Source organism: Diadema setosum, chromosome 4 (genome assembly GCF_964275005.1).
Source record: "Diadema setosum chromosome 4, eeDiaSeto1, whole genome shotgun sequence".
In the NCBI taxonomy this organism is placed as follows: Eukaryota; Metazoa; Echinodermata; class Echinoidea; order Diadematoida; family Diadematidae; genus Diadema; species Diadema setosum.
The window spans coordinates 44302043-44326142 of record NC_092688.1 but is presented as its reverse complement, the minus strand read 5'-3'; the positions used below and the strand labels follow the sequence as shown (position 1 = coordinate 44326142).

Below are 24100 nucleotides of genomic sequence, written 5' to 3'. Positions count from 1 at the left end.
TGTGTCCTACAAATGCTTATAATAACGTCTTTGTCCCGTATAAGGATTCTTGCCTTTTCTATAACCTTCCTTTAACTTGAATGTAAACGAATCCCATTATCAAACCGGTGGTCTCGAGGTCCATCTATAGGCCCAAATTAGTTCCTGGAGAAAAAGATGTCACCGGAAGAAATTTTCTCCGTTTGCTATCTTCAGCTTACCACGCAGAATCCACCCATGGCAGAACCACATTTCTTTGTTCATTATACATTGAGGATTATAGCGTGCTGAAATCTGTAATCTTCGGTTCCAACCGAATTCAGTCTAACCATTTATCACCTTTGCGAATGTTTTAGCAATAGCTATATTTCAACAACTTCGCTATCCTGGGGGCTCCAGTCTGTTACTCCTCCCCAAATCTTTCAAGAAGCCTTGAAGGCTCATTTTGTGACAGGCATTCGTAATATAGTAGCTCAAGTGAATCCTTTCTTGTTTTATAGAAATTTTCCCAGCAGGAGGTGAATGTTGCTGTAGATTTTACAATTGGCAGGTATACCATTGTAAACATTGGGGAAAATATACAGAAATAGTTAAGTCAGAAAGAAATCAAAAAGAAATCTCTTTATGCAAAAAAAAAAAAATGGTGGTGGTAATGCATATATATTATACTGTAATTTAGTGTTTATGTTTTTTATCATTGGTGCCTTTTTTGTTGTTGTTGTTGTTGTTGTGAATGTTGAACAACACAACTGAATAAATGAACATGAAACAACAAGAACTGCATAAGGTTACGACGCCAGTAAGAGGAACACCGAAGACTCCAGCAAATCATTGCATTCAATGAAGCGATTGTCTTGAGAAGCTCATATTATATTGGTAACATCATTATCATTATCATGTGTGATGATCATGATCATTATCATCAATATCGTTAGTAAAATTATCAGGTTTATCTATTTTGTGCTCTGTTTGATCACTATCAGATTCAGGGCTCCTTCCCACGTACACTGTGACAAGCAAGACCGGCCTGTGAGCGCACCGCCGACATTTGACCGATCGATCGTTGCCATGACAAACTCAGATGATTTCCGAGTGTGGGGCAAGGAGATGGTGGACTACATCTCAGACTACCAGGACCAGATCGAAAAGCGCCCCGCCCTGGCTCAGGTCTCTCCGGGCTACCTCCTGGAACAGATGCCCCAAGAGGCCCCAGTCAAGCCTGATGAGTGGAAGGATGTCCTATCCGACGTGGAGCGACTCATTATGCCGGGGGTAAGACCATCGAGTCGTTTAAAACGTTATCGGTTGCACAATAATAAACTCTCGGTGTATTATTGTCCAAATGTGCCCAGTGATTTTGCATACGATTTGCTCACAACGAATACCATCATGTTCATGACAATGTTGCTTTCATGCTAATGTGCGTGCGTCACACAGATCATAATGATATTTTGACCGTGAATGCTTTCAAGTCTACTTGGTTCCAACGGAACGCAGATTATAAATCAAACACAGAGAAGACAGGATAGACAGAAAGACAGATAGACAGAAAGAAAAGGAGAGAAATTAAAAGAAAAAATTACTAGAAGAAAAGAAGTATGTGCGGAGAACACATTGAGAAAAAGGTAATTCATGCTCTGCTGACAAATGGATCGTTTTTACCCCGGTCGCCTGAATTTCACATCAGTTCTTTCTAAGTCATTATGGAAGGCATTTTCGTCAATTTGTCAAATGTAGACGTTCGATTATTCACGATGAATGTTCATCTCACTTTATGTCAGCATTTTCCTTTTCGTCTTGGGACGTTCATTTTTCTCCGTCAATTCTCTCCGACAGAGATTTCTCTGTCAACATAACTTCTGCCAGGCAATATCCTGTCGGAGAGGCGGGAAGATACGGGCAGGCATCATCGGTGCTAACACCGAATCCTCAGCAAACATTGACTCAGTCAGAAGAGGGTTGCATGAAACTCATAAACAATGTACAACCTAAAAGCTGTGATAATCAAGTGGACCGCATAATTTCCTTCACCCCTGTCATGTCCATTTTATTAGAAACCATATTCCACTTACGTAATGTTCGGATTTTCTCGAGTTGGCTTTAACGAGATGAACCTCGTTAACCCCGGGCTTGGAATAATTATATATAGTTTTCATGCGGACAGCGTTCGGTCAACTGCACTTCTGTTTCCAAATTCTAAACCATCAATTCATGCCTTCAGTGGTCCAGTTGGTCAGTCCTTCGACTGGCCGATGTCGTATTATTCAGAAATACGAGCTGGGAAAACGTGAAAACTCCCCACAAGCAATGACAAGCAAGCAACGCAGTACAAAGAGACGTAATGAGGCACTGTCATGAGCTGATCATTCTCTTCGACCTTTTAATTACCAAACGTGACACGAAACATCGTCCCAGTTTTGTCCTTGAGTATTTATCCTTCTGCGTTATTTCAAATTCATGTTTGTAGCATAGCTGTTATCTGGTGACATATGAATGGATTGTATGTAGTATGATATATCTAATATCATTCTACTGGCATGCAAAATATGATATAAAGGTGATATGTATATGTATATATATATATATATATATATATATATATATATATACATATACATATAGACGATGAAGACAAACAAGTTGACATAATGCATTAGAATCCAACTTCATTTATTTGTAAACAAATAAATAAATAAATGAAGTTGGATTCTAATGCATTATGTCAACTTGTTTGTCTTCATCGTCTTCATGCTCTTATTCCAACACGCGGATAATAATACCATTATATATATATATATATATATATATATATATATATATATATATATTATGTATATTATATATATTATGCCTATTAGTATATATGCATACATCATTCGGGAAGTAGATGTATAAAATGTCTCGCTTACTTTGCGTTATCATTCTTTTCTTGATTTGAATTGTTTCTGTCCTTATTCTTTTTTTTTTATTTTGCCTTATATCATTGTCTACTTGTCTTTATTAATGTCCTTTTCCTATACCTCCCCCGTTTGTTGTCTTTCTTTATTGCGTGCGTGTGTGAATGTGTGTGTACTTGTGTGTGCGCGCGTGCTTACTAGTACTATCCAGTCATCATTGAAAGAGAAGGGTTATGCTGACTCGATAAGTGTTAATTGTTAATCAATTATTGTTAATTTCATTATAATTATGACGATTATGTATCATCGCCATTAATGATCATGATTATTTTCATTATCATCGTCAGTTTTATTTTGAAACTCTTATCTGATTGCATTATGTAACCACCTGTGCTCGTCCTTCTGACGGAAAGCATTGTGAGGCCCACGTCCTTGAGATGTTTGTTTGGTTGGTTTTATTTTTGCATTTTTCATCATTTCGATTCAAAATAACATCATGAATAGTATTTTTCTAAACATATTCAATAAAAAAATATCATCATCAATATTTCAACATTACGGACGAGAGAATATACAGTGCAAAATCAACGATGATAATCGACATCAGATACTCAGTAAAAGGTAATGTTTATAAGGAGAAAATGCTTCAAACCACATATCGTAAGCGTGTGCTTGAAATGATAGTGGCCTGAGAAAGTGGTAGTGGAAAAAAGATGCGCTCTCTTTTCTACTTCAAATTGGCAATGTTGGTTCGTGGTCAGTGCCCTTTTGTTTCTCAATCGTAACATGAGACAGAAACTCCACAAAGGTTGAAATAATACAAACTTTGCAACTTCATCGTAAGGGGCGGACGTAGCTATCAATTTGCTAAGGGGGCGGGGTTGACCCAATGCCGATGGGTCACGAATAGCAACAAAAAACAAAAACAAAACAAAACAAAAAACAAAAAACACAAACACAAACGGGTGGGGGGGGGGTCTAACCCTCTATGAACACCAAAACAAAACAAAGAAAAATTAAAATGAGCCCAAGGTGGGGTGGGGGTGGGGGTGGACCCCTAAGCCATCCCCGTAGATCTGGCACTGATAGCTAAAACTCCTCCAATTATAGCTAAAGTTCCTCCAATTATCATGATTATTGATTCAATATTATCAAGTGATTGACCGTCTATCTAAAGTTAAATGTCAAGCAACAATAACTCTGTGTGTGTGAGTGTGTGTGTGTGTGTGTGATTTTGGCGGGACTGAGTAATTCAATTCATGAATACTTCCATAGTCCATGTTGATCTTTCCATCTAGCTACTCATTCAATTCTATCACCACAGCACCAGTTAATGTACATGTATTTGACATTAACTGTTATCATTCCGTCTGTCAATAAAATTTAGGCCTGGCTGTCTTTGCTATGTCATTTCTGAGCTGTTATTGGGAAAGTCTACATCATGGGTTACACGAAGTCCAAACAATTAAAAAAAAAAGAAGAAGAAGAGAGAAATAATAAGCCAGAATCCCTTTATCATACAGATTCTTTCCACGTATAGGAAAATTTTGCGAACCGTTGCTCCATGATGATTCTTAATCCAATTTACGCAATTCCCATCCCTTGTGATGTACCGTATGTCATTCTTAATTCTGTTCTGCGTCATTATCATCCTCTATGAATATTACGTCATTCTTCTTTCTTTAATATTCTCGTGAAGTATATTTGAGCTTATCTGCTCTGTAGGGGGCATATCAATTAGTGGTTCGTTAACAACAGAATCCACGAACAGTTACGAAACACGCATAATGTTGGTGAAATCACAAAAATTGCACTGATTAAGTTGTAAAGCATGAACAATGGGAATAAACAACAGAAGCAAAAGAGAAACATTAAGTGTTCCGAACTGTATGTTGGAGTGACCTAGAAAGCCACTATACAGTTTAGACGTTTATGATTTTTCATTTTAATAACTGCTACTCTTTTTGAGACGAGTCAAGAATGCAGATATATAACGATCGATGTGTTTCCAGACACATTTATATTAAAACGAATTGCCATAGGGTATATTTCCATTAATCTTGAAGGATATTTCGTGGGTACATAACCCAAGGTCAACATTGTCCATTCTATATGAATTAATTCGTTACTGTCATCGGGCAGAACCTTTCGTCAGAATCTGAATTAATCAAACTGTCTTTGTTCTTTAATTGCCAGGGAAGACCACAAAACGATTCTACAAATTTTTGGAAAGTTTCCCTATAAGCATCTAGGATATGAAAATCATGGACTCATGAAATAATGCATCAATATGTAGCGTTACAAGTAACAACCAAGTGAAACAGCTGTTTTTTTTTCATATTTCCTTGCTTATAAAACATAATTAACAAATTCAATTCCAAATAAGATTGGAGACGATTCAAGTTTCTCCTTTATTTCATTTCGTCTAATAGTGTAACATTCTGTAAGTTGACGTGGCATTCATTAGGCTTGTCTCACTCACCGATAATAGAGTGCCTTGCCAGAAACAAGCCGAGACGAAATCGGAACAAGAATTTGATACATAATTCTGGTCTTCCACGCTTAGGATCGATACATTCGGCCTCTGGCGGGCTATTAATAGACACAAGGTGTCGTCTGCTTAATTTCGGCAGGGGCAAAACGAATCGCGTTCAGACGGTTTTGGAAAGTATGCTTCGTTCACTGGTCCATTATTGCTCGTCTGATACGAAAGATGGATAACTTTATATGGGTGATAGGTAAGCTCTTTCTGTTTCCATTTACACAATGTGGAAATTATAGTTGTATTCAGTTTTATTCTTCACTTGCAACCTTGCACGACTTTTCCCTAAAAAACGGGAATATCAATGGTGGATTTTTTTACTTAAATGAATTTTTTCCTCAATTGTAGATTTTGTTTTCTGCGGTTTTTATGATGTGTAACTATGGTTACGGAATCATCACCAGGTTTAGTGGTGGCCTCTTCATTTTATGTAATATCCTTGACCAGTTCGAACGTGGCCTATGTGAGTCTTCGATTACAGTTTTGTATATGCGTCCGTGCTCACCGGCGCATTCATCCACACTCCCCGTCAGACTGACGTACACAACACAACATCACATACACAAACACACAAATCATTCATGCGCCACCTTGCATTAAACAGTGATGCAAAGGATGACGGCCTCTTTTCAGAGACCATCATCAAACTCAACCTTCCGCTTAAGACTGCAATTAATGCATTGTTTGTGGATATTTTCTGTAACGTTATATATTTACATTGTGAAAAATGCAGAAATCAAATCAAATCAAAATAATGACGAAAGGCTATGTAAGGTATATCCATGAACATTAGGCCTACCTTCTTTTTATGTGATTATTCGGCAACAACCACAATACGCTTCAAATACCTAACATTCTTCTTGGCGACGAGCAAATGCAGATGAGAATGTTGTAGCAAAGAAAGTCTTGTACAACTGAAACGAGACGCAGAATTCATTTTATTTTATTCTATTCCATTAAATTCTTTTTACTTCATTTTATATCATTTATTTTCCATTTGTCCTCACGATGTGTGTACGCACTCGTGTCTGAACGCGTCCAAACGTCCTGACAAAATTCTAGAGTGCGGGGCTCTGGATTCAAGAGAGGAATTAATTTGTCTTCTGCAGCGACGCTGCTTGATGATATGGCAGAATCGTCATAAAATGTGCCGTCGTCTGAACTGTAATTAGTGCCCAATGCCTCTGATACACAGCAGAGGGAGAAATACGTGATGCAGAATTCGGGGATGGGGTCGGGGGATCCCTCGTGATGGCACGTAAACATCTATTATGCCCCTCACGATAAATTATGGCTACACTGTTAATTGTAACATGGCGGCTTGTGCATCTCTCGTAAATCTATGATTTTCGTATACGTCAATCATTGCATCTACCCAAAGCCGTTTTTGATCTATTGAAATGTTAGACATGAAGCACTTGTGGCAAGCATCTCGGTGACTGTGGAATAGAAGTTGAAGTTGAAGTTGAAGTAGAAGTTTATCATTATCCATATTCACATGTTTAGATGGCATAATGTATAACGAAAGACATATGGATTACTACAGGATAGAAGGTACAAGAAAATTGCGTGAATGCTAATCAAGTTTGATAAACCGGTCTAATGCAAAGCCTCTAATTAAAGAGGTAGTACGTGCATGGACAATGAATAGTTCTAGTCTGAAAATACATGAAACATGAACACATTCACAGCTGCTATTTACATAATAATACATTTGAGTAGAAAACGACATGGTAATGCCTGTTTTAAATAGTATAAATGAATATGTTTATGTAAAATAATGTAACTGCAATAGGGGAAAAATATATATACACACACACACACACGCACACACACACACATATATATATATATATATATATATATATATATATATATATTCAGCCGTAAAATTGAAGAAAACACACATACATAAAAATATACTTTGGGTATATATAGCCAACAAATGTGATTATAGAGATCTACGGATTGAGTATGTTGAAGTACACTCCCGTTGTGGGTAACGGCAGATCATTCCACTGAGATACACAAATCAATGAATAAAAATGTGGATTTACACAGTATAATCAAATTAATGAGTGTAATAACATTGATGCCTGAAGTCATTACATTATTTTTTATAATTGATATGGAAATCTTGCAGGTAGTTTGGAGTGCATGTGGGGCTTATTAACAGGCTTGTTTGAAATGAGATATGATTTTACACTTTGTGTTTCTTTGTAGATAGACAGCAGTGATTCGAATATGAAAAATGGTTATTGTTTTTAATCACTCAATCACAGCAATCAGATTTTGTTGAGTGGATACTTATGGTATTACTGTATATATAATATCACTACATATATTTTCGAATTATAGGGATTAATCATAGACAAGACAGTTTACCCTTCACAGATTAAAACCATTAGGAATCATCGATCAAATGGTTTTGTGCGACGACGTGTTTTTGTGCTTTGGTTCTGATCAGGTGTGTGTGTTTTTAATGATTGTGATGTGTTTTTTCAACTTTACTGATGATAAATATGGCTCTTTGTATCATGCGTTAAAGTTAAAATTACTGCGTGTGTATGTGTGTGTGTGTGTGTGTGTGTGTGTGTGTTTGAAATTCTTAGGTAACAAAGAAAAGTTAGACGCCAGATTTACCTGCACCTAAATCAGCTTCTAGGCCTAAAGTCACTTGAGGGAAATACTAAAGTAGAGTAAATGAGTTGCATGATTTTGAATAGATACTGATACTTAAATTAACATGCATTTATTTTGCTAAGTAGCCTGTACCTGACAACTGTGTTGCACCACAAACAAACAAGCAAACTTCAGATGTCTAAACTTTAAATGTAGATGTGAATGCCGAGACTGCTTGGTGAGGTTCAGAGCAGACAGCTGTTGAAAAGTTGAAAATCATGAGACTGTGTCCCTGAACAATCCTGCCATTGTCAGTGCTAAGATTTTGCCCCAATCGTCGCCACTGAAAAAAAAAAACAAAAAGAAGCTGGAAACACCTTGTGGGTGGGGGAGCACTTATACACGTGATAAAAATTCGTCAGTACAAGCCCACTGACAAAAGACGAAACGTTCCAATGTATTTCAAGGGGCTCTTAAAGGAGGGCATGTTAGTGGTCATGGAAATGTTTTGAGTTCAAACGTGTCCGCAAAATCCTTCAAATTCTAAGGGAAGACCGGTTCAGCACCACCCACGGGTAAAGAAAGACGTCACCACGGACGAATAATTACAGATGACCGTCAACTTTCTCCTAACGTTCTACACGTCGCACTTTCGACGATGACTCATTTTTTTGTCGGTACGCAGTGGGCAAAAGTACTGCGGATTGCAGCGCACACGATTGACAGTTCTTAGACATTGTGTTCATAATAACTATTCGAGAATATTGCATCTACATGAGAAGTGAGAGTAACCTCTGCAATCTTTTTACTGAAAAACAAAACCCATATAGCACCAAGAAATGATGTCATATTGTGATGATGGACGGGTACATTCTACCCCTTTCAATGTTATGATATCCATATCGAGAGTCTGTGGTCGTGGTAATGTAGGTCGAACGAGGTACAGGGTACCAGTGAGACTGCCGAGCACCGAAATTGCACGGTTGACTGATGTCAACGAATGAAGTGCCTTTCAAATAATCTCAATGGCATGAAGAAGAAAATAGAAACTATGTGTTTGTCTGCTCCCTGGAACACAAGTTTTTGTACGTCCCACACACCTCCACCATACACACCCACTGTGATACAGAGCGAGATGTTCCCTCCCCATTGTCACCCAGGAAGCGGAACTTCTATTTTGTTATATTTTTTTTCTTCCCCAATAATGCATATTATTAGCAGGAAACATTGAAACATGTGATTTTGAACATAGGCGTACGTTTACATTTTCCGTCACGATGCTTTTGTGACCTTTCAGGGGCCTCGGAATGTTTTCAATGTGTGTGGGCGGGGCGGGGCGCTCCGGGACGGGGGGGGGGGGTGTCAAGGTTAAAGTTTTTTTAAATTTTTTTTTAAGAGTACGGTATTTTGAGATTGATAAGTCATTGTGTGTGTGTGTGTGTGTGTGTGTGTATAGCGATCCGTCATTATTTTAATAATTCCTTGTCAATCACGATATACTCTGTATTGTATAAGATATCTTAATTCTTTATGCATTTTTGTATTTTGTATGCGGGAATTAAAAGTGTTCGGACTTACACCCGTCTGCATGTTTTTGATGGCAATAAACCAGATCTATTCTATTCTATAGGAAGAAGAAGTGTATGAAGACATCCGTGTCTTACATTTCCGATGCCGATGGCGTTGGAACATTCAACCTTGCGATTCGCTAGAAATTTCTCGAAAGACAGTGAACCCTTTCCGATTAACCCATTAAACCGTATAACTTTAAACGCTATTATAGAGCCAGCCTGTTTCTAATTACTCGTAAACTGGCCGGTCTTACGTTATAGTTCGAATGCGACGCAAAGGTCCAAAGGTCCAACTACCAAGAGAAGAACACTAATGATTAGTCCAGACGTAGTGATGTATAATAAGGGGGAAAGACTAATTGCTACTCGAAGACAAAGCTTCCCATTACCCAATGCCTCACTTTGAGAATAATCTGTGCACATAAGGGAATTAAGGGGAAGTGAATGGTATCCTATACACCCTTTGGGGATATTTGCTCCCAATCAGAGAATTTTCTTCTTAATGTTTGCCCCCGCATTGACTTTAACGTTTGACATTCTCCTAAATTGGTAATTTGTAATATATGGCAAGACTTTGTTTTTATTCCCTCCAATTAATCAGGCCCGATAGGCGCATTTATTCATCTTTCCGATTTTGATGTGTGTGTGTGTGTGTGTGTATGTATTGTTCTCTTTTTTAATGTTTTTTTTTGTGTGTGTGTGTGCGTGTTTTAAGTACTTAACTAGTGCAAGAGGATGTTTCGAGGTGTATGTCGGTGTGTGCCCGTATTGGTACAGATGTGTGGGAAGTAATAATGAGGAAGAAATGGAAGAAGTAACTCTTCATGGAAGTGAAAAAAAAAAGAATAATCAAGGGATGTAAAGAAGATGACTCGTAGATTGCTATTATTAAAGAGATAAACCTAGCCAACAGTGTATTGTGACGTATGAGGCAGGTACGAGAGGGATCGTTGTATTATTAACACCCATCCTACATTGTTTACTTTTAATGGCGATAAATACTTCTATCGTTGTGGTAATTAATCTGCGCTGTAATGAAGCCTGCGTGAATACTGTGGTTGTTCAAGATGGGGGAAAACATCATTATCGACCCTGGCGTCATCTTGCAATTACAGTACAGCTCTGATACATCCACATCGGTGCACACCAAACTTTGTTTATTCTTAGTGGGCTATGCCATGCCAGTTACGTTTTCCATGATTTGCACACTCAGTGCACTCACATGTTATTGGTAAAAACAAATATATTTTATACTATTGTCCCTAGCTTATACGCACAATCACACACATTCACACACACACACACACACACACACACACACGCACAGACACAAACACACACATACACACGCACACGCACACACGCACAAACTTGTACGTGGCCACCCGTATGCCCACATGATGTTTATATCTACTTTAGATCGTCAGTTACGTTATTAGGTTCTGCTGCCGGACAAAATAGTAAAGGTACAACAGTGCAATAATACATGTAGATCATTTTCAATTTTCCAACAGCACATGATCAGTTTATTCGTACTTCACAATGAGGTTCTAAAAAAGTTGTGGATTTTTCTGTCTATTCATTCTTTATAGTAACTTCTGCTGTGAGTTTGAACATTATCTGATAGAAAAAAGAAGGAAATGAAGATGATCGGATGTTCAGCTATAAAGCGATTCATTTTGTGCTCACTGGTCAGTTGAGATAGAAATGAAATGTATAAGATGGGACAATTAATGAAGCAACTGCGTCAGGGATTGCCCCAAAACTTTCATCGTCATCACAACTTCTTAGGCAGCAAGAGGGCCAGTGCTGCTCACAGATACAATCTATGAAATCCTCCACTGTGGATGACGTACTAGAACTAACTTAAATTTAACCTCGTCGAACTGCAACGTAGGACCAGTTGAAAATTAGCCCGAAAAGAAAGAGTGAAGCATAATACAGCAGTGAACATTTTGTCAACATTGGATAAAATTCGACAAGTGACGAAAATCTGACATTTCTCTAATTTTCAGAAAGCGGATTTTGAACGGTCAATATGAATTTACAAATGAGTGAGTTGACTACGTCATCGCCTTTTTACTTTCCACATAGTTTGTACACAAAATCTTGAAATTTCCAGGGTTTTTTTTTGTTTCGTTTTTGTTAAACGAAATTATGCCCCATTCTCAAATCCTTATGTATCAGACTGACCATTATCTTTGAATTATTTAGCCAGAAATGGCATCAAATTTTTTACTTTTACAGCACAGACATTGAACTTTCGTCAATTTTCTTTTTTTACATAATCAATGAAATATTGTGAGATAATTGTATCATCAGGCCACTCATTTGCATATTCATAATCAAATCCTTGCGTTGACTTCATCATTTTTTTTTCTATAATTTCCCTTATATTCATTCGATTTTGATCAAATTGTTACTGTTGCAATTATAGAATTCTACTCTTTCTTTTCGTTTAAACTGGCTCGGAATTGCCCCTTTTGAACATTTCCGGACGAGTTGCATTGACCACTCACACACTGCATCTATACCAGTGGGTAATATTAGACTTTATATTAATCCTCTTCACAACAGGTGTCGCACTGGAATCATCCAAACTTCCACGCCTACTTCCCAACCGCCAACTCCTTCGCGGCCATCCTGGGTGATATGGTATCCGACGCCATTGGCTGTATCGGTTTTTCATGGGTGTGTATCACAGTGTATAATGATGATGATGATGATAATAATAATAATAATAATAATAATAATAATAATAATAATAATAATAATAATAATAATAGTGCGGTCTTATTTAACAGGGTAGCCTCTTCAGTGTTGTCACTGCTCTACCAGAAGAGGGTTCTGCCATTATTATTACCCCAGCGTTGCCAGGTACCCATTTATACTCCCGGATCGACAGGGACATTGTGGGTAAAAACATTTTGTCCAAGGACATAAGCACTGGACGGGAATCGAACTCGGGTCCTCCGATTGGGAGTCGGGAGTCTTATCCACTATAATGCCACAGCGCCGAACATATAAGACGAATCCGTATTAAATTGAAATTCAAATAGCAAGTCAAGTCTGAGCGGCTATGAATCTTAATTATAATGTAATCGTTGATCGAACAAATCGTGTTATAGTTCAAGATTCTTTATCACATCAACAAACAATGTAACATGGAATAAGTAGGTTGCCTTCTGGAATAAGCAGAAGACACAAGACATAGACAAAAAAAACATAACATACTCATGACTCAGTATCATAAAAATATGTTACAGAATAACATCTGAATATACCTTTACACAGTACAAAATGTACTCACCAATATTTACAGATACACAAACACAAAAAGATACGTATTCACAAACAAATGTAAAATATGTTTTATTTGATTCTAAAACATTACATTTCTGTCTTATTCATACAATTTTGTCTCATTCTTCTATTTTCTTCCCTCTCCCTCTCCTTCCTATATTAGCTCACTCTCTTCTCTCTTTCCATTTAATCTTCATCTGCCTCCTTCTAACTTGTTCCCTGCCCCCTGCTGCACAGCACACGATCTCCCCCTCTCTTTTCTCTTTCTCCCTACCCTCCTTATTTTAAAACTCATCAGGTCCCTCCTTTCATTTGCCCTTCTCCTTACTCTCTAACTTCCCTTTAATCCATTTAACCTCTTATTCATTGCTTTTCCATAAACTGCATTTCAAGTTTCTCATTAAAACCAACAGCCCATTAACAATGCCAAATCCTAACATCATATACTAACATCGCGTCTAGCATCGTTTAACATCGTGTACTTATAATAAACCGGACCCCAAATTGTATTCATTAAGCAATCTCTGATTTTGTATGTACATTATTTATTATCTAAAATTGTTTTGAAATCATGCTATAACAATCTTAGATCGCGAGTCCCGCCTGCACGGAGTTGGAGATGGTCATGATGAACTGGTTGGCACGAATGCTGCATCTTCCCGAGGAATATCTCTTCGGAAAGGACAGCCGAGGCGGAGGAGTCATACAGGTCTGTAGGCTACCTATCAAATTCAATGGGGCTTTGCCCAAGAGAGGAAACGTTCTACATTTGAATCACATCTTTTTCATTCAGCATGTTTCATATTTTGATTGAACCGCGAAAGAATCATATTTGAAGGAATTTCTATTTCCCTGAAATTTATATCATTGTCTTTTCACTGAGAATGTTCTTTGTATCAATCAAATTCTTTTCCTTGAAAAAAAAAAAAACTTAGACAAAGGCGGCTAAATGAGTATTATTTGATTGATGATAAGGGATGCTCTTATCGCCGTACTTCAATGCGACTCCCAATCAATGGAGATTCTTATTTGTTTTACAAGCAAAAAGACCTATATCATTCTATTTCCTTGCATCATACAGAAAAGAGATGTTCACCTCTGCCCTATGGATGATGTAAAGACATGATGTCATTGATGCATCTACATGTATGCAGGATTTTTTTCTTTTGAGAAAACACTTCTGTTATGAGAGCTGGTTATTTTCGTGCGACGGCCATTTAAAAAATTCGTCAGTGATGTTAAATTCATGGAAATTTGTGTGAAAATACCCGTTAGACATTGAGTGAGATGAATGGAGGACAATCCTTCTTGATTATCTTTGTTCATATTTGCACAATATTGCCCGAGTTTTTATCTGTCTGTTGGTTTCGCTTCCAAAATTCAAATCCAGAGTATAAAGTAACTTGAAAGTCGTTTCATTTTTGGTACAACATCAAAATTTATATGTAGCCATCCGCCAAAGCATTGCAATATTAGTTACCATGGAAACTTGGAAGTCATTTACAGAAGACAGTTAAGTGCTATCCGGGAGTCCCATAAAACACTCAATGCAGTATAGAGACTGCTCTATCCATTTTTCATGACAACGTGCATTCAACCCTTCATAAAGAAGGAAAACTCCATAACGATTGATGAAAATCTACCCTCGTCCCTTCTGAAATTGAATTGGCATGATTGGCAAATATCTAGTAATGCTTCATGACCATGAGTATCAACTACTGGATTTTCTGTAATCATTGTTATCATTATTGTGTATACATTTCATTTACATTGATCGATCTCATAACGTACATGTATGACATTGATTGCATAGGACACTATGAATGTCGTCACTGTATAGCACATTTTCTCCATTGGCACTTTCAACAGCATCAACATTATGGCAATCTTATATTAGGTCACATGACGCTATGTAGACCAATCACTAAACAGGATTTCTGCTATAAGGGATAATTATGATATATTCTATTGACATACGTCACACAGGGGACTGCGAGCGAAGCGACACTTGTGGCGCTCCTAGCCGCCAAGATGAGAGCCATTCGGCAACAGCAGGCGGCAAACCCGGACCTCGATCAGTACGACATCATGTCCAAACTCGTCGCATATACATCGGACCAGGTACATTTTGGCAACGTATTAGGAACACTTTATGTAATGTAGGATCAATATATTGATAGTTTCAATACGCAAAGTAGTATAGGTGTAGTGGTAGTGGCTCCAATATCAGTACTGACAGTGTTGGATATATGTACATGAAATTGTAGTGGAATATTATATGGTAAAAGTAATGTACATCGTATAGTAGTGGTAATGGTGGTTAAGTGAGGGATACTCAGTTATAACAGTGGTAATATGAAGAATTACCCCTCAAAAGCCAAGTAGTTGTAGTTTGTAATTTAAAAAGTAAAGTAAAGTAGTAGTAGTAGTAGTAGTAGTAGTAGTAAAGTGGTAGTGGCAGCATAGAAGTGATGCTGTTGAAAGTATAGAAACGGCATTAGTAGTAGTCGTATACCCTGACGAAATCGTAGAGGGTGTGCCATTAATATCAGTCCCAACGCATATGTTTGTCATCATGTATAACTGACATATTCATGACCCAAGGACAGATTCACATTAATGATCTACTAGTATACCAGTAGGCCTTGCTTCAGAGATATATCAGAATAATGTCATAAAATGTGGATACGGCGCCAGGTAGAAATGTAAAAGATGAACTGTCATAGATATATCAAGAGGTAAATATGTATATATAAAAAAGGTATACAAAGGTATAGGAAACTGTTCACAAGATCATTCCAGTTTTAGTTATTAATTTATATTCTAATACCCTTCATTTTTTTTTTCACCTTTTCTGTACAATAATCTTTAGGTTTATTTTTTCTTTTGAATATAATATAATGATTGTTACAAAAACAATGTTATATCATATTATTTGAGAAATACGAGGAACTATGAATATATATGAAAATACACAACAGTCATGTGTGTGTGTGTATTATAATATATAATAAAGAGCTTGATGATTATTGTGACGTCAGACACGACATGCAAATATGACACCGAGAATCAAACGTTTCTTGTTCTGCTTGTTTAAATCATTAGTAGAAGCAAATGTGAAGTAGAAGTATAGTAGTAGCAAGTATAGTAGTAGTAGTAGTAGTAGTAGCAGTAGTAATAGTAGTAGCAGTAGCAGCAGCAGCAGTAGTAGTAGTAGTAGCAGTAGTAGTAGTAGCAGTATAATAGTAGTAGCAGCAGCAGCAGTAGTAGTAGTAGTAGCAGTAGTAGTAGTAGGATAATAGTAGTAGCAGCAGCAGCAGTAGTAGTAGTATACAAGTAGTGGTAGAAGTAGCAAGTAGTTGTCATAGTTGTGGTTGAAGTGAACTCTTACCTGTCAGCCATTTCAAAATGATCACTATCACGTACGATCTCTGTACTGCAGTAACATTTTCTCTTTTTCCGTTCCATAGAGCCATTCTTCCGTAGAGCGTGCGGCTCTGATCGCCAGCGTGCGCATCAGGTCACTGCAAACGGACGAAAAACACGCGCTGAGGGGCGAGACTCTGCGAGTAGCCATCGAGGAGGATAAGGCGAAAGGACGAATTCCAGTCTTCGTAAGACCTCTATAATCAGTGATAATCCTTCAGACACATCCTATGCTTCCCAGGACATGCCCTTAACTCTCTCTAGGACATTACTTTCTTATTGCATTGCGGTATAATTATTTTATAATCATGCCTGCATCATAACCGGCGCCTTGTAGTGGAACACTGGGTTTCGTCAGAAGTCCGCAATGAGACATGTGTATTTCTCTCTGTTCCTGTTCTCTGCTTTGCTGGATTCAGTCGAACAAGAATCGATGTCATTTCCAAAGCATTAATAACCTGCATTCATGGACAGTAAACTACTTCGGCTGTTTTCAAATGCTGTTCAAATCCTATCGCTATTTCATTACATAGTTTTCCAGTAGTAATATCAAGTGAAAAAAAAAAACAGCTCGAAAATACATTGTTTTCATAACAAAGTATTAAATGCACATAATTTTAGTAAGCAACTTCATAAGGAATGAACATTTTCTGGGATGCGGGGGTCCATTGGGAGTCTCGACTACTTTCAGTGCACCTGTTTTAACCCTCTCGTGACCATCCCTCAGTATGCCATTGGTGTTGTATGCAAGGTGCAACGCTTAAGTCAGTTGACACTGACGATTAACCCTATCTTGAAGTAGTGCTTTGGACGGTGTTTACAACAAAGCTGTGGGCTTTTCTGTACTCAAAGCACACAATGAGTTCCATTTCACTTTAATAAACATGTCCTGCAAACTGATGGATGGATCGAACTCATTTTTCGAAAAGTTATTTGAAATCTCGCTTAGATTACATAGACAATTTAGAATCAGTGGAGATTCAAATATAATTTTCATGTCTCTTTGATCAACTTGAGCCTAGATTGAGGTGAAGAATAGTGGGGTATGTGTGGTATATTTTAACCCATTTAGTGCTAGTGAGTAATTATTGCGCACAAATTTCACATACCTTCCTTATGGACAAGGAATAAATTGACGTGCTGAGGGTTAATCCTTTTCATTTCAGGGAGAGATTTTGAGGACGTTAAGGGGAGTTGGGGAGGAGGCATCTTTTTCAGAGACAAATGTATAGCGACTGTTTTTGCATTTGATATCTATTTTCCTTTCCAGGTTTGTGCAACGCTTGGCACGACAACTTCGTGTGCGTTCGACAACATTTCTGAGTTGGGACTCGTATGTGAGTAGTATACATAATCAGTATCCGTGAATGTATTCCACATGACTAACTATTCCCAAACTTCTTTCTATTCTATAAATGACAGCAATCTATATATGTCATTCACCAAGAAAATATATATTGCTGAATCTTGCCACCACTTGCTTTCCGCGCTTGATGTGGCTTGGTCGGATTTTAAGCAGAAGATCACTGTGCTATATGAACGACGACAACTTTTGTCATTGCCTGTGTGTACGTCAATAAGATGGTAATTGTCATTCTTATTCACTTTGGGCAATAAGATTACAAAAGTTGTTTGTACAGAAAGGAACAACATAGATTGAAAATATACTGTTGTCAAAAGGTATGTATTTATGTAAATTTCTCCTCATAGGTTATATGTAAAGCAGTTGTACCAAACGCATTAATTGGAAATCCGATAAGAATATGTAGATTATATGCTATTTTTGAAACTTGAATTCCATATAAAGTCTGATGAAGCCACGATGTGACAGAGCATGGGTTACGTAATAAGTGGAACAAATTAGTTTTCGTTGAAGAAGGCGAATGTAATGAGCCACCACTAACATCGTTGACCTAGATTAAGTGGCAATTATTTTTAAACTTCGATTCGTAACACCATGTTTTCGAACGTATCTCCCCCCCCCCCCCCCCCCCCCCAGGCCAAGAGGAAGGAATATGGCTGCATATTGACGCGGCATATGCCGGAAGTTCTTTCATCTGCCCAGAATTCAGACATCTCCTCAACGGAGTAGAAGTAAGTAGATCCTAAAATTGACAATTTTATTTCAAGAGAAGAATTTGACATTTGCAGCGTTTACTATAATTCTTATGCATCTAAAATCATCTACTACGGTAAAAAAAAAAAAAAAAACGAAAACAGTGTATCTGTTTAGATAGGTGTAGATTGCGCTGTTGGATGTATCAACTAAAATCAACTTGATGAATTTATATTGTATTGTTCCACGAAATACGATGAAGCGAATCCAGTGAAAACTTTTCTCCCCCTTGACTTTAAAGGGACTGTACAGTACTGGTTGAGGTGGAGATTCATGTTTTGAACATTCCTAAGTGAGATAATGAAAAGCCTCTTGTGAAATATGAAAGAGCATGTAATTTTAAGAAGGATTCAATGATTGATTTGATGAAAATTGGTTTTCAAATGGCTGAGATATCCAAAAAAGTGCTAACAATAAAAGTCGACATGCCACAACTTTATTAGGATCTCTTTGTTTCACCTTGTTTTTGGATATCTCAGCCATTTCAAAACCGATTTTCATTGAATAAACTTTTGATACCCCTTAGAGCTGCGTGCTCTTTGACATCTCATAGAGTGGTTTCTGAATATCTTGCAAAACGTTGAAAGCTAAATCCTCACCTCGACCAGAACTGTACACACTCTTTAACACATGTGTATATGAACTTTGTAGATTGAAATGACTTGGAGGTGTTCCTTTGTTCCTGTGAGACGTATGCACCCATGTGAATAAACAACTAATGCTGTGATTATTGCTAATGTCGTTCTTCATGTCCTTCCCACTTTCAATGTGATCCATATCCAGTACGCAGATTCCTTCAACTTCAACCCGCACAAATTCTTGAACGTGACCTTCGACTGCTCTACCCTGTGGACTAGAGACAGGTCGGCTATAGAGGGAGCCTTTCATGTCAGCCCGGCTTATCTGAAGCACAACCACGAAGACGTGGTTATTGATTACAGGGTAGGTGGATGAATACAACAGGTCATGTCTTGTAAATGGTCGTGTGAATTCGACACACTTTTCTATTTTGCAGCTCACCTTGCTTGAAGTTATGATAATTATATGCAAGTGATGAACGGAAGTCATCTTAAATGTAACAAAGGAATCGATGGTAAATCAGTGTGATAAAAGGTGCCTGTGAAATATTGTAAATAGTTCCGGATTTCCGTCTGAGAAAACTTGTCCTCATTTTTCATCTTCCGACACAGATAAAACTAAAAACATTTTACCGGAAGGAAATTCATGGTAACTTGAGAATAATTTTAGATACAACGTACATTGAAATTGTTTACGTCATGTGAAGTTCTATGAGTGCAAGAACAGAACGGAAGAACAGAACATGACTTCTCCTTTAATCTATTTTTATTTTTACTCCTGAATCGAAGCTTAGAATCACATAGTAGAGTGGCATGATTACTGTAAATTTAAAGACTGAGGGTTCACTGAACTCTCAAAAAGAAGAAACAAGCGGCGTTCCTACGTAACGTGTGCCTTACACATACTGCTTCCACTGATGATTTTCTTGTTTATTGGTATGGCTTTATTTCGTAAACGTCATGCTTACGTCAAGCCTATAGGCAGTGTACACATAAATAGAATACATTCTTGACTATATACTCGGGATTTAAGATAAATGCAAACATATATGACCAACTTGAGAGCTTTAACACGGATAATTTTCCCTGCTGTTCGCATCGCGTCACTAATCTCTGAGGTTGAGAAACTTTTTGAATCTCCCGTCGGGTCCATTTAGGAGCGTATTAGCGCAAGTTGGATGGCTTCCTAACCCTAAAACTCTCTCCAACAAGTTATATAAATCTGCAACAAATTTCTAGTATCCTGTACGTGATGTTTTCATCTCGATGTTGCCAAGAGGTGAAGAAAACAAAACAAAAGAACAAAAAAAAAAAACCCTCGAAATGTTAGAATAGGCAAAGGTATAACCTGCACTGTTGAAAAAAACTGGTGCTGTTTGTTATTCCGAAGGTTCGTTATTCCGGTTCGTTAATCCGAAACACACAAATTACCTATACCTAGAGGTTCGTTAATCCGAAAATGAAGAAGGGTTCTCTAATCCGAACATTTGTGGTGTTATTCCGAAGGTTCCTTATTCCGAAGATTTGTTAATCCGAAAATGAAATTCGGAATAACGAACCTTCGGAATAACGAATCTTTGGACTGAAGAGCCTTCGGAATAACGGACCTTCGGAATAACGAGCTGTAACCGAAAAAACATCGCTCAATATCACAAAAGTCTCCCCATGTATAGCCCTGCATTTCATTTTCATTTCTCTACTTTTTAATGTTTCTTAGACGACGATACTCAGTTGAATGCATTAAAGTGACAAATGTAATACAACTGAATATCAGAGATTAAATAGATCTGACATATAAGCAGTCATCAAATTAAAAAAAAGAAGAAGAAAACAATTTATTGTTCACACTGTCACATTTCCAGTACAGCTTACGTGTCATTACTTTCACATTCTTTAGGATGTTATACCCAATGCTTGATTTGAAGACCAAGTGTTGACTAAGCAGAAGATCGCGTGTGTAAGTAAAGTATAGTAAGTGTAAGAAGGAGGAAAATGCGATTAATGCGCAAAAAGCCCATGAGCTATAGTACAGGTACACACAGGAGCGAATTTGGAATAACAGGAGCAAATTTGGAATAACGCATAAGTTCGTGTCGACAGACAGTGTACTTTATTTTTCACGACTCTTTCTATCATAATTGTCATTATTTTACAACTGTTGTAAAGAACTACGTAAACTGTTTGTTTGGTTTGTGAAATCGCTTTAAAGTTAATCATGATAATATAATAATGATACTTTTTTTTCAAATTCAGCACTGGCAGATTCCGCTGGGTCGTCGATTCAGGTCGCTGAAACTCTGGTTTGTTTTCAGGCTGTTTGGAGTTGAGAAGCTTCAAGATCATGTCAGAAAGGTGAGCAACTTATATTGAAAGAGGTAACACTACCATGCATACTTATGTGGTAGGAGCCTATACTGGTACTTGGTTCATATTCCAAGAACGTCATATCACATTAATCAAGAGTGTATGACGTATGAGACTGCAAATAATGTGTGGTGTTATATACACAGTACTATATAGTAATGCTGTTGTCTTGCTGCTATAATTATGGAGTATTACCACAAACTTTTTCTGTCTTCAAAATACTAGCAGTTGCTTAGTATAAGGTATCATCTTTATAGCAGGTTGCTCCCATCAGCAAAATATTTATTTCTATTGAACAACATAGATATCTAAAAGGAAACCAAAACCCAAAGAGGAATGTGGATTCACTTTTCTAGCATAATGAAAGAGCACTTGACTTTCAGAAAGCAGGGGGAATGATTGCTACCCTTAACATAAAATGTCAGTATCAAGTTGATGGAATGTGTAACTTTTGTGAAAATGAATTTTTGTGGAATTCCCTTTATAACCTCATAACTTTTGCATCGATTGTCCGATTTTCCTCAAACTTTCACTGATGTGTTCTACTAATAGATATATTGCTGCTTTTACTCAATCCACATTTCTCTTTGGGTTTTGGTTTCCTTTAAATCACATTTCTCTCCCCTCCTCCTGCACCACGAAACACTCTCCAAACTGTAAAATAACTCCTTTTTTTTTTAATGAAATCAAGAGACTATTAACGCCGAGGGATGAAGATGTGCTTTGAAAGATTTTTATCATTATTATCTCCCTCTGTACAAATTTATGTATTTGTAAGATTGCAACTGCTGATCTATATTTTAGCAAACATGTCGGGAAATAGATCAACAGTTAAGATTGCCTGTGCCCAGTTTACGTCAAATTATGAGTGAAATATGGAAATGTGGAAATGTGTAACGTTAGAAAGAGGATTCTTTCAAAACGGGCGATGATACATGTATTGACAGGGTATAGGCCTACTGGCAACAAAATCAATCCTATATTCAAGGTCAATTAACCCTGTTAAGGCAGATATACCTTTGTAAGATTGGTTCCCTTTGTTTTTTCACTCCAGCAAGTGTCCTTGGCCAAGGAATTTGAGGTCATGGTCGCTGCCGATGATCGCTTCGAAATTGTGGCTGATGTCGTTCTCGGTCTCGTATGCTTCAGGCTGAAGGTAACAAAACGAGTGTGTGTGTGTGTGTGTGTGTGTGTGTGTGTATTTGTGTGTGTGTGTGTGTGAAAGACACTCAAATCAACTTTTGTGGACAAAGCATGTATAATATCTAAATACGTTATACAGAACCGGTCTATCGTGCATTCTAATGTGAAGCTGCAACGTCATCATCCTCGTTCGTTGTGATTTGTTATGAAGTTACTACTCGGTCCAATCACTATAAATTATGGTACTCTGTGGGCTACCCAGTGTAACCAAGCTATGAATGTTCAAATACGAAAGTCAGTGAATAATCTGGATGACTCCCTTGATTCAGAAAAAAAAAAATATAAACTTATCAGCCTGCAGTTCGATTGAGTAGAGCGCCTACTAGTGTAGTCACTCTGATACTATCAACAACTTTAGAACAACTTTCATACCATCAGCAACTTTCAAATTTTATACAATCAACAACTTTCATACCACAAACTTTCAAACCATCAACAACTTTCATACCATTAGCAACTTTCATACCATCAACACCTTTCATACCATCAACAACTTTTTATCATCAACTGATTTTATACAATCAACAACTTTCATACCACCAACAACTTTCATACTATCAACAACTTCAATACCAACAACTTTCATATAGTTCAGTTGTCGATGGTGTATTCTAAAGTCTCGTTGTTCGAAGAGGGTTTATCAACAGATATGTTGGGTTCACATACTGACGTATCCTTTGTCCCTGCGTTTGATAATCTAGGGCTCCGATGACGTCAACAAAACTCTCCTGGACCGCATCAACTCCGGCGGGAAGATCCACATGGTGGGTTCCGTTCTCAAGGGCCGCTACATTCTGCGTCTAGCGGTCTGCGGCACGCACACCGAGTCGCGACACATGGTGCAAGCTTGGAACGTCATACGGGAGGAGACAGCGAAACTTGGGACCGAGTGCCCGAATGGGCACGCTGCCTGCGGCAAGTAAAACGAACGCAGGAGTGGGTCTTATCATTAGCCTAGGTCAGATATATTTTAAAACAAACTCAACTATATAGAACGAATTCTTGCCTATAGGTTAGATAGAATCAGAACGCCTTACTAAGCTGTTCGTATACCTTTTACTTTCAGAAAGAGTCCGCGTTCAACTTCCGTGCGGCTTTATTTCACTTAAAAGTGTAACGTTGTACGTTTGAATAATTATTTCTTTTATGTAGTATAAGATCTCCGTCAGTATACGAAATCTAATATAGTGAGCCACAGTTTGGAATGGTTTCTGGATAATGTAGTTGGTTATTTATGCGAACGGTAATACATCTCTGAAGCACAAGTTCTAGACTAGTATCAATTTGTGACTCCGTTGAATTATTCATTGCTGAATATATTCTGTTCGATTTTCCGTCCTAAAATGTGACGAAGAGATAAAGCAATGAATTACGTGCCTGAATTCGTAGACTGATTCAAAAAAAGGGTGTGTAGGTATTGGTTTATGATCCTATACAGGTTGCAGACATGTCTATTTATATCGCATGGATTATAGGCACGCGAGTGTAATTACTGAGAG

General features: G+C 37.6%; 1 protein-coding gene across 1 annotated transcript; it reads left to right on the top strand.

The window, feature by feature from the left end:
* Positions 1-1047: 1047 nt before the first annotated feature.
* On the top strand, positions 1048-23524 carry LOC140227932 (aromatic-L-amino-acid decarboxylase-like). The gene is made up of 11 exons (XM_072308315.1): positions 1048-1251; positions 12189-12302; positions 13504-13623; positions 14901-15035; positions 16385-16528; positions 17611-17677; positions 18340-18434; positions 19240-19398; positions 21288-21386; positions 22453-22554; positions 23303-23524. Exons 1-11 carry the CDS (start codon positions 1048-1050, stop codon positions 23522-23524), a joined length of 1461 nt encoding a protein of 486 aa, XP_072164416.1.
* Positions 23525-24100: the final 576 nt, after the last annotated feature.

Bases quoted from the DNA above. Each gene is read 5' to 3' on its own strand.
- LOC140227932 (XM_072308315.1), top strand. From the start codon at position 1,048: ATGACAAACTCAGATGATTTCCGAGTGTGGGGCAAGGAGATGGTGGAC. The intron at 17,678-18,339 runs GTGAGTAGTATA...CCCCCCCCCCAG, and splicing joins TTCTGAGTTGGGACTCGTAT to GCCAAGAGGAAGGAATATGG. The intron at 18,435-19,239 runs GTAAGTAGATCC...ATCCATATCCAG, and splicing joins ATCTCCTCAACGGAGTAGAA to TACGCAGATTCCTTCAACTT.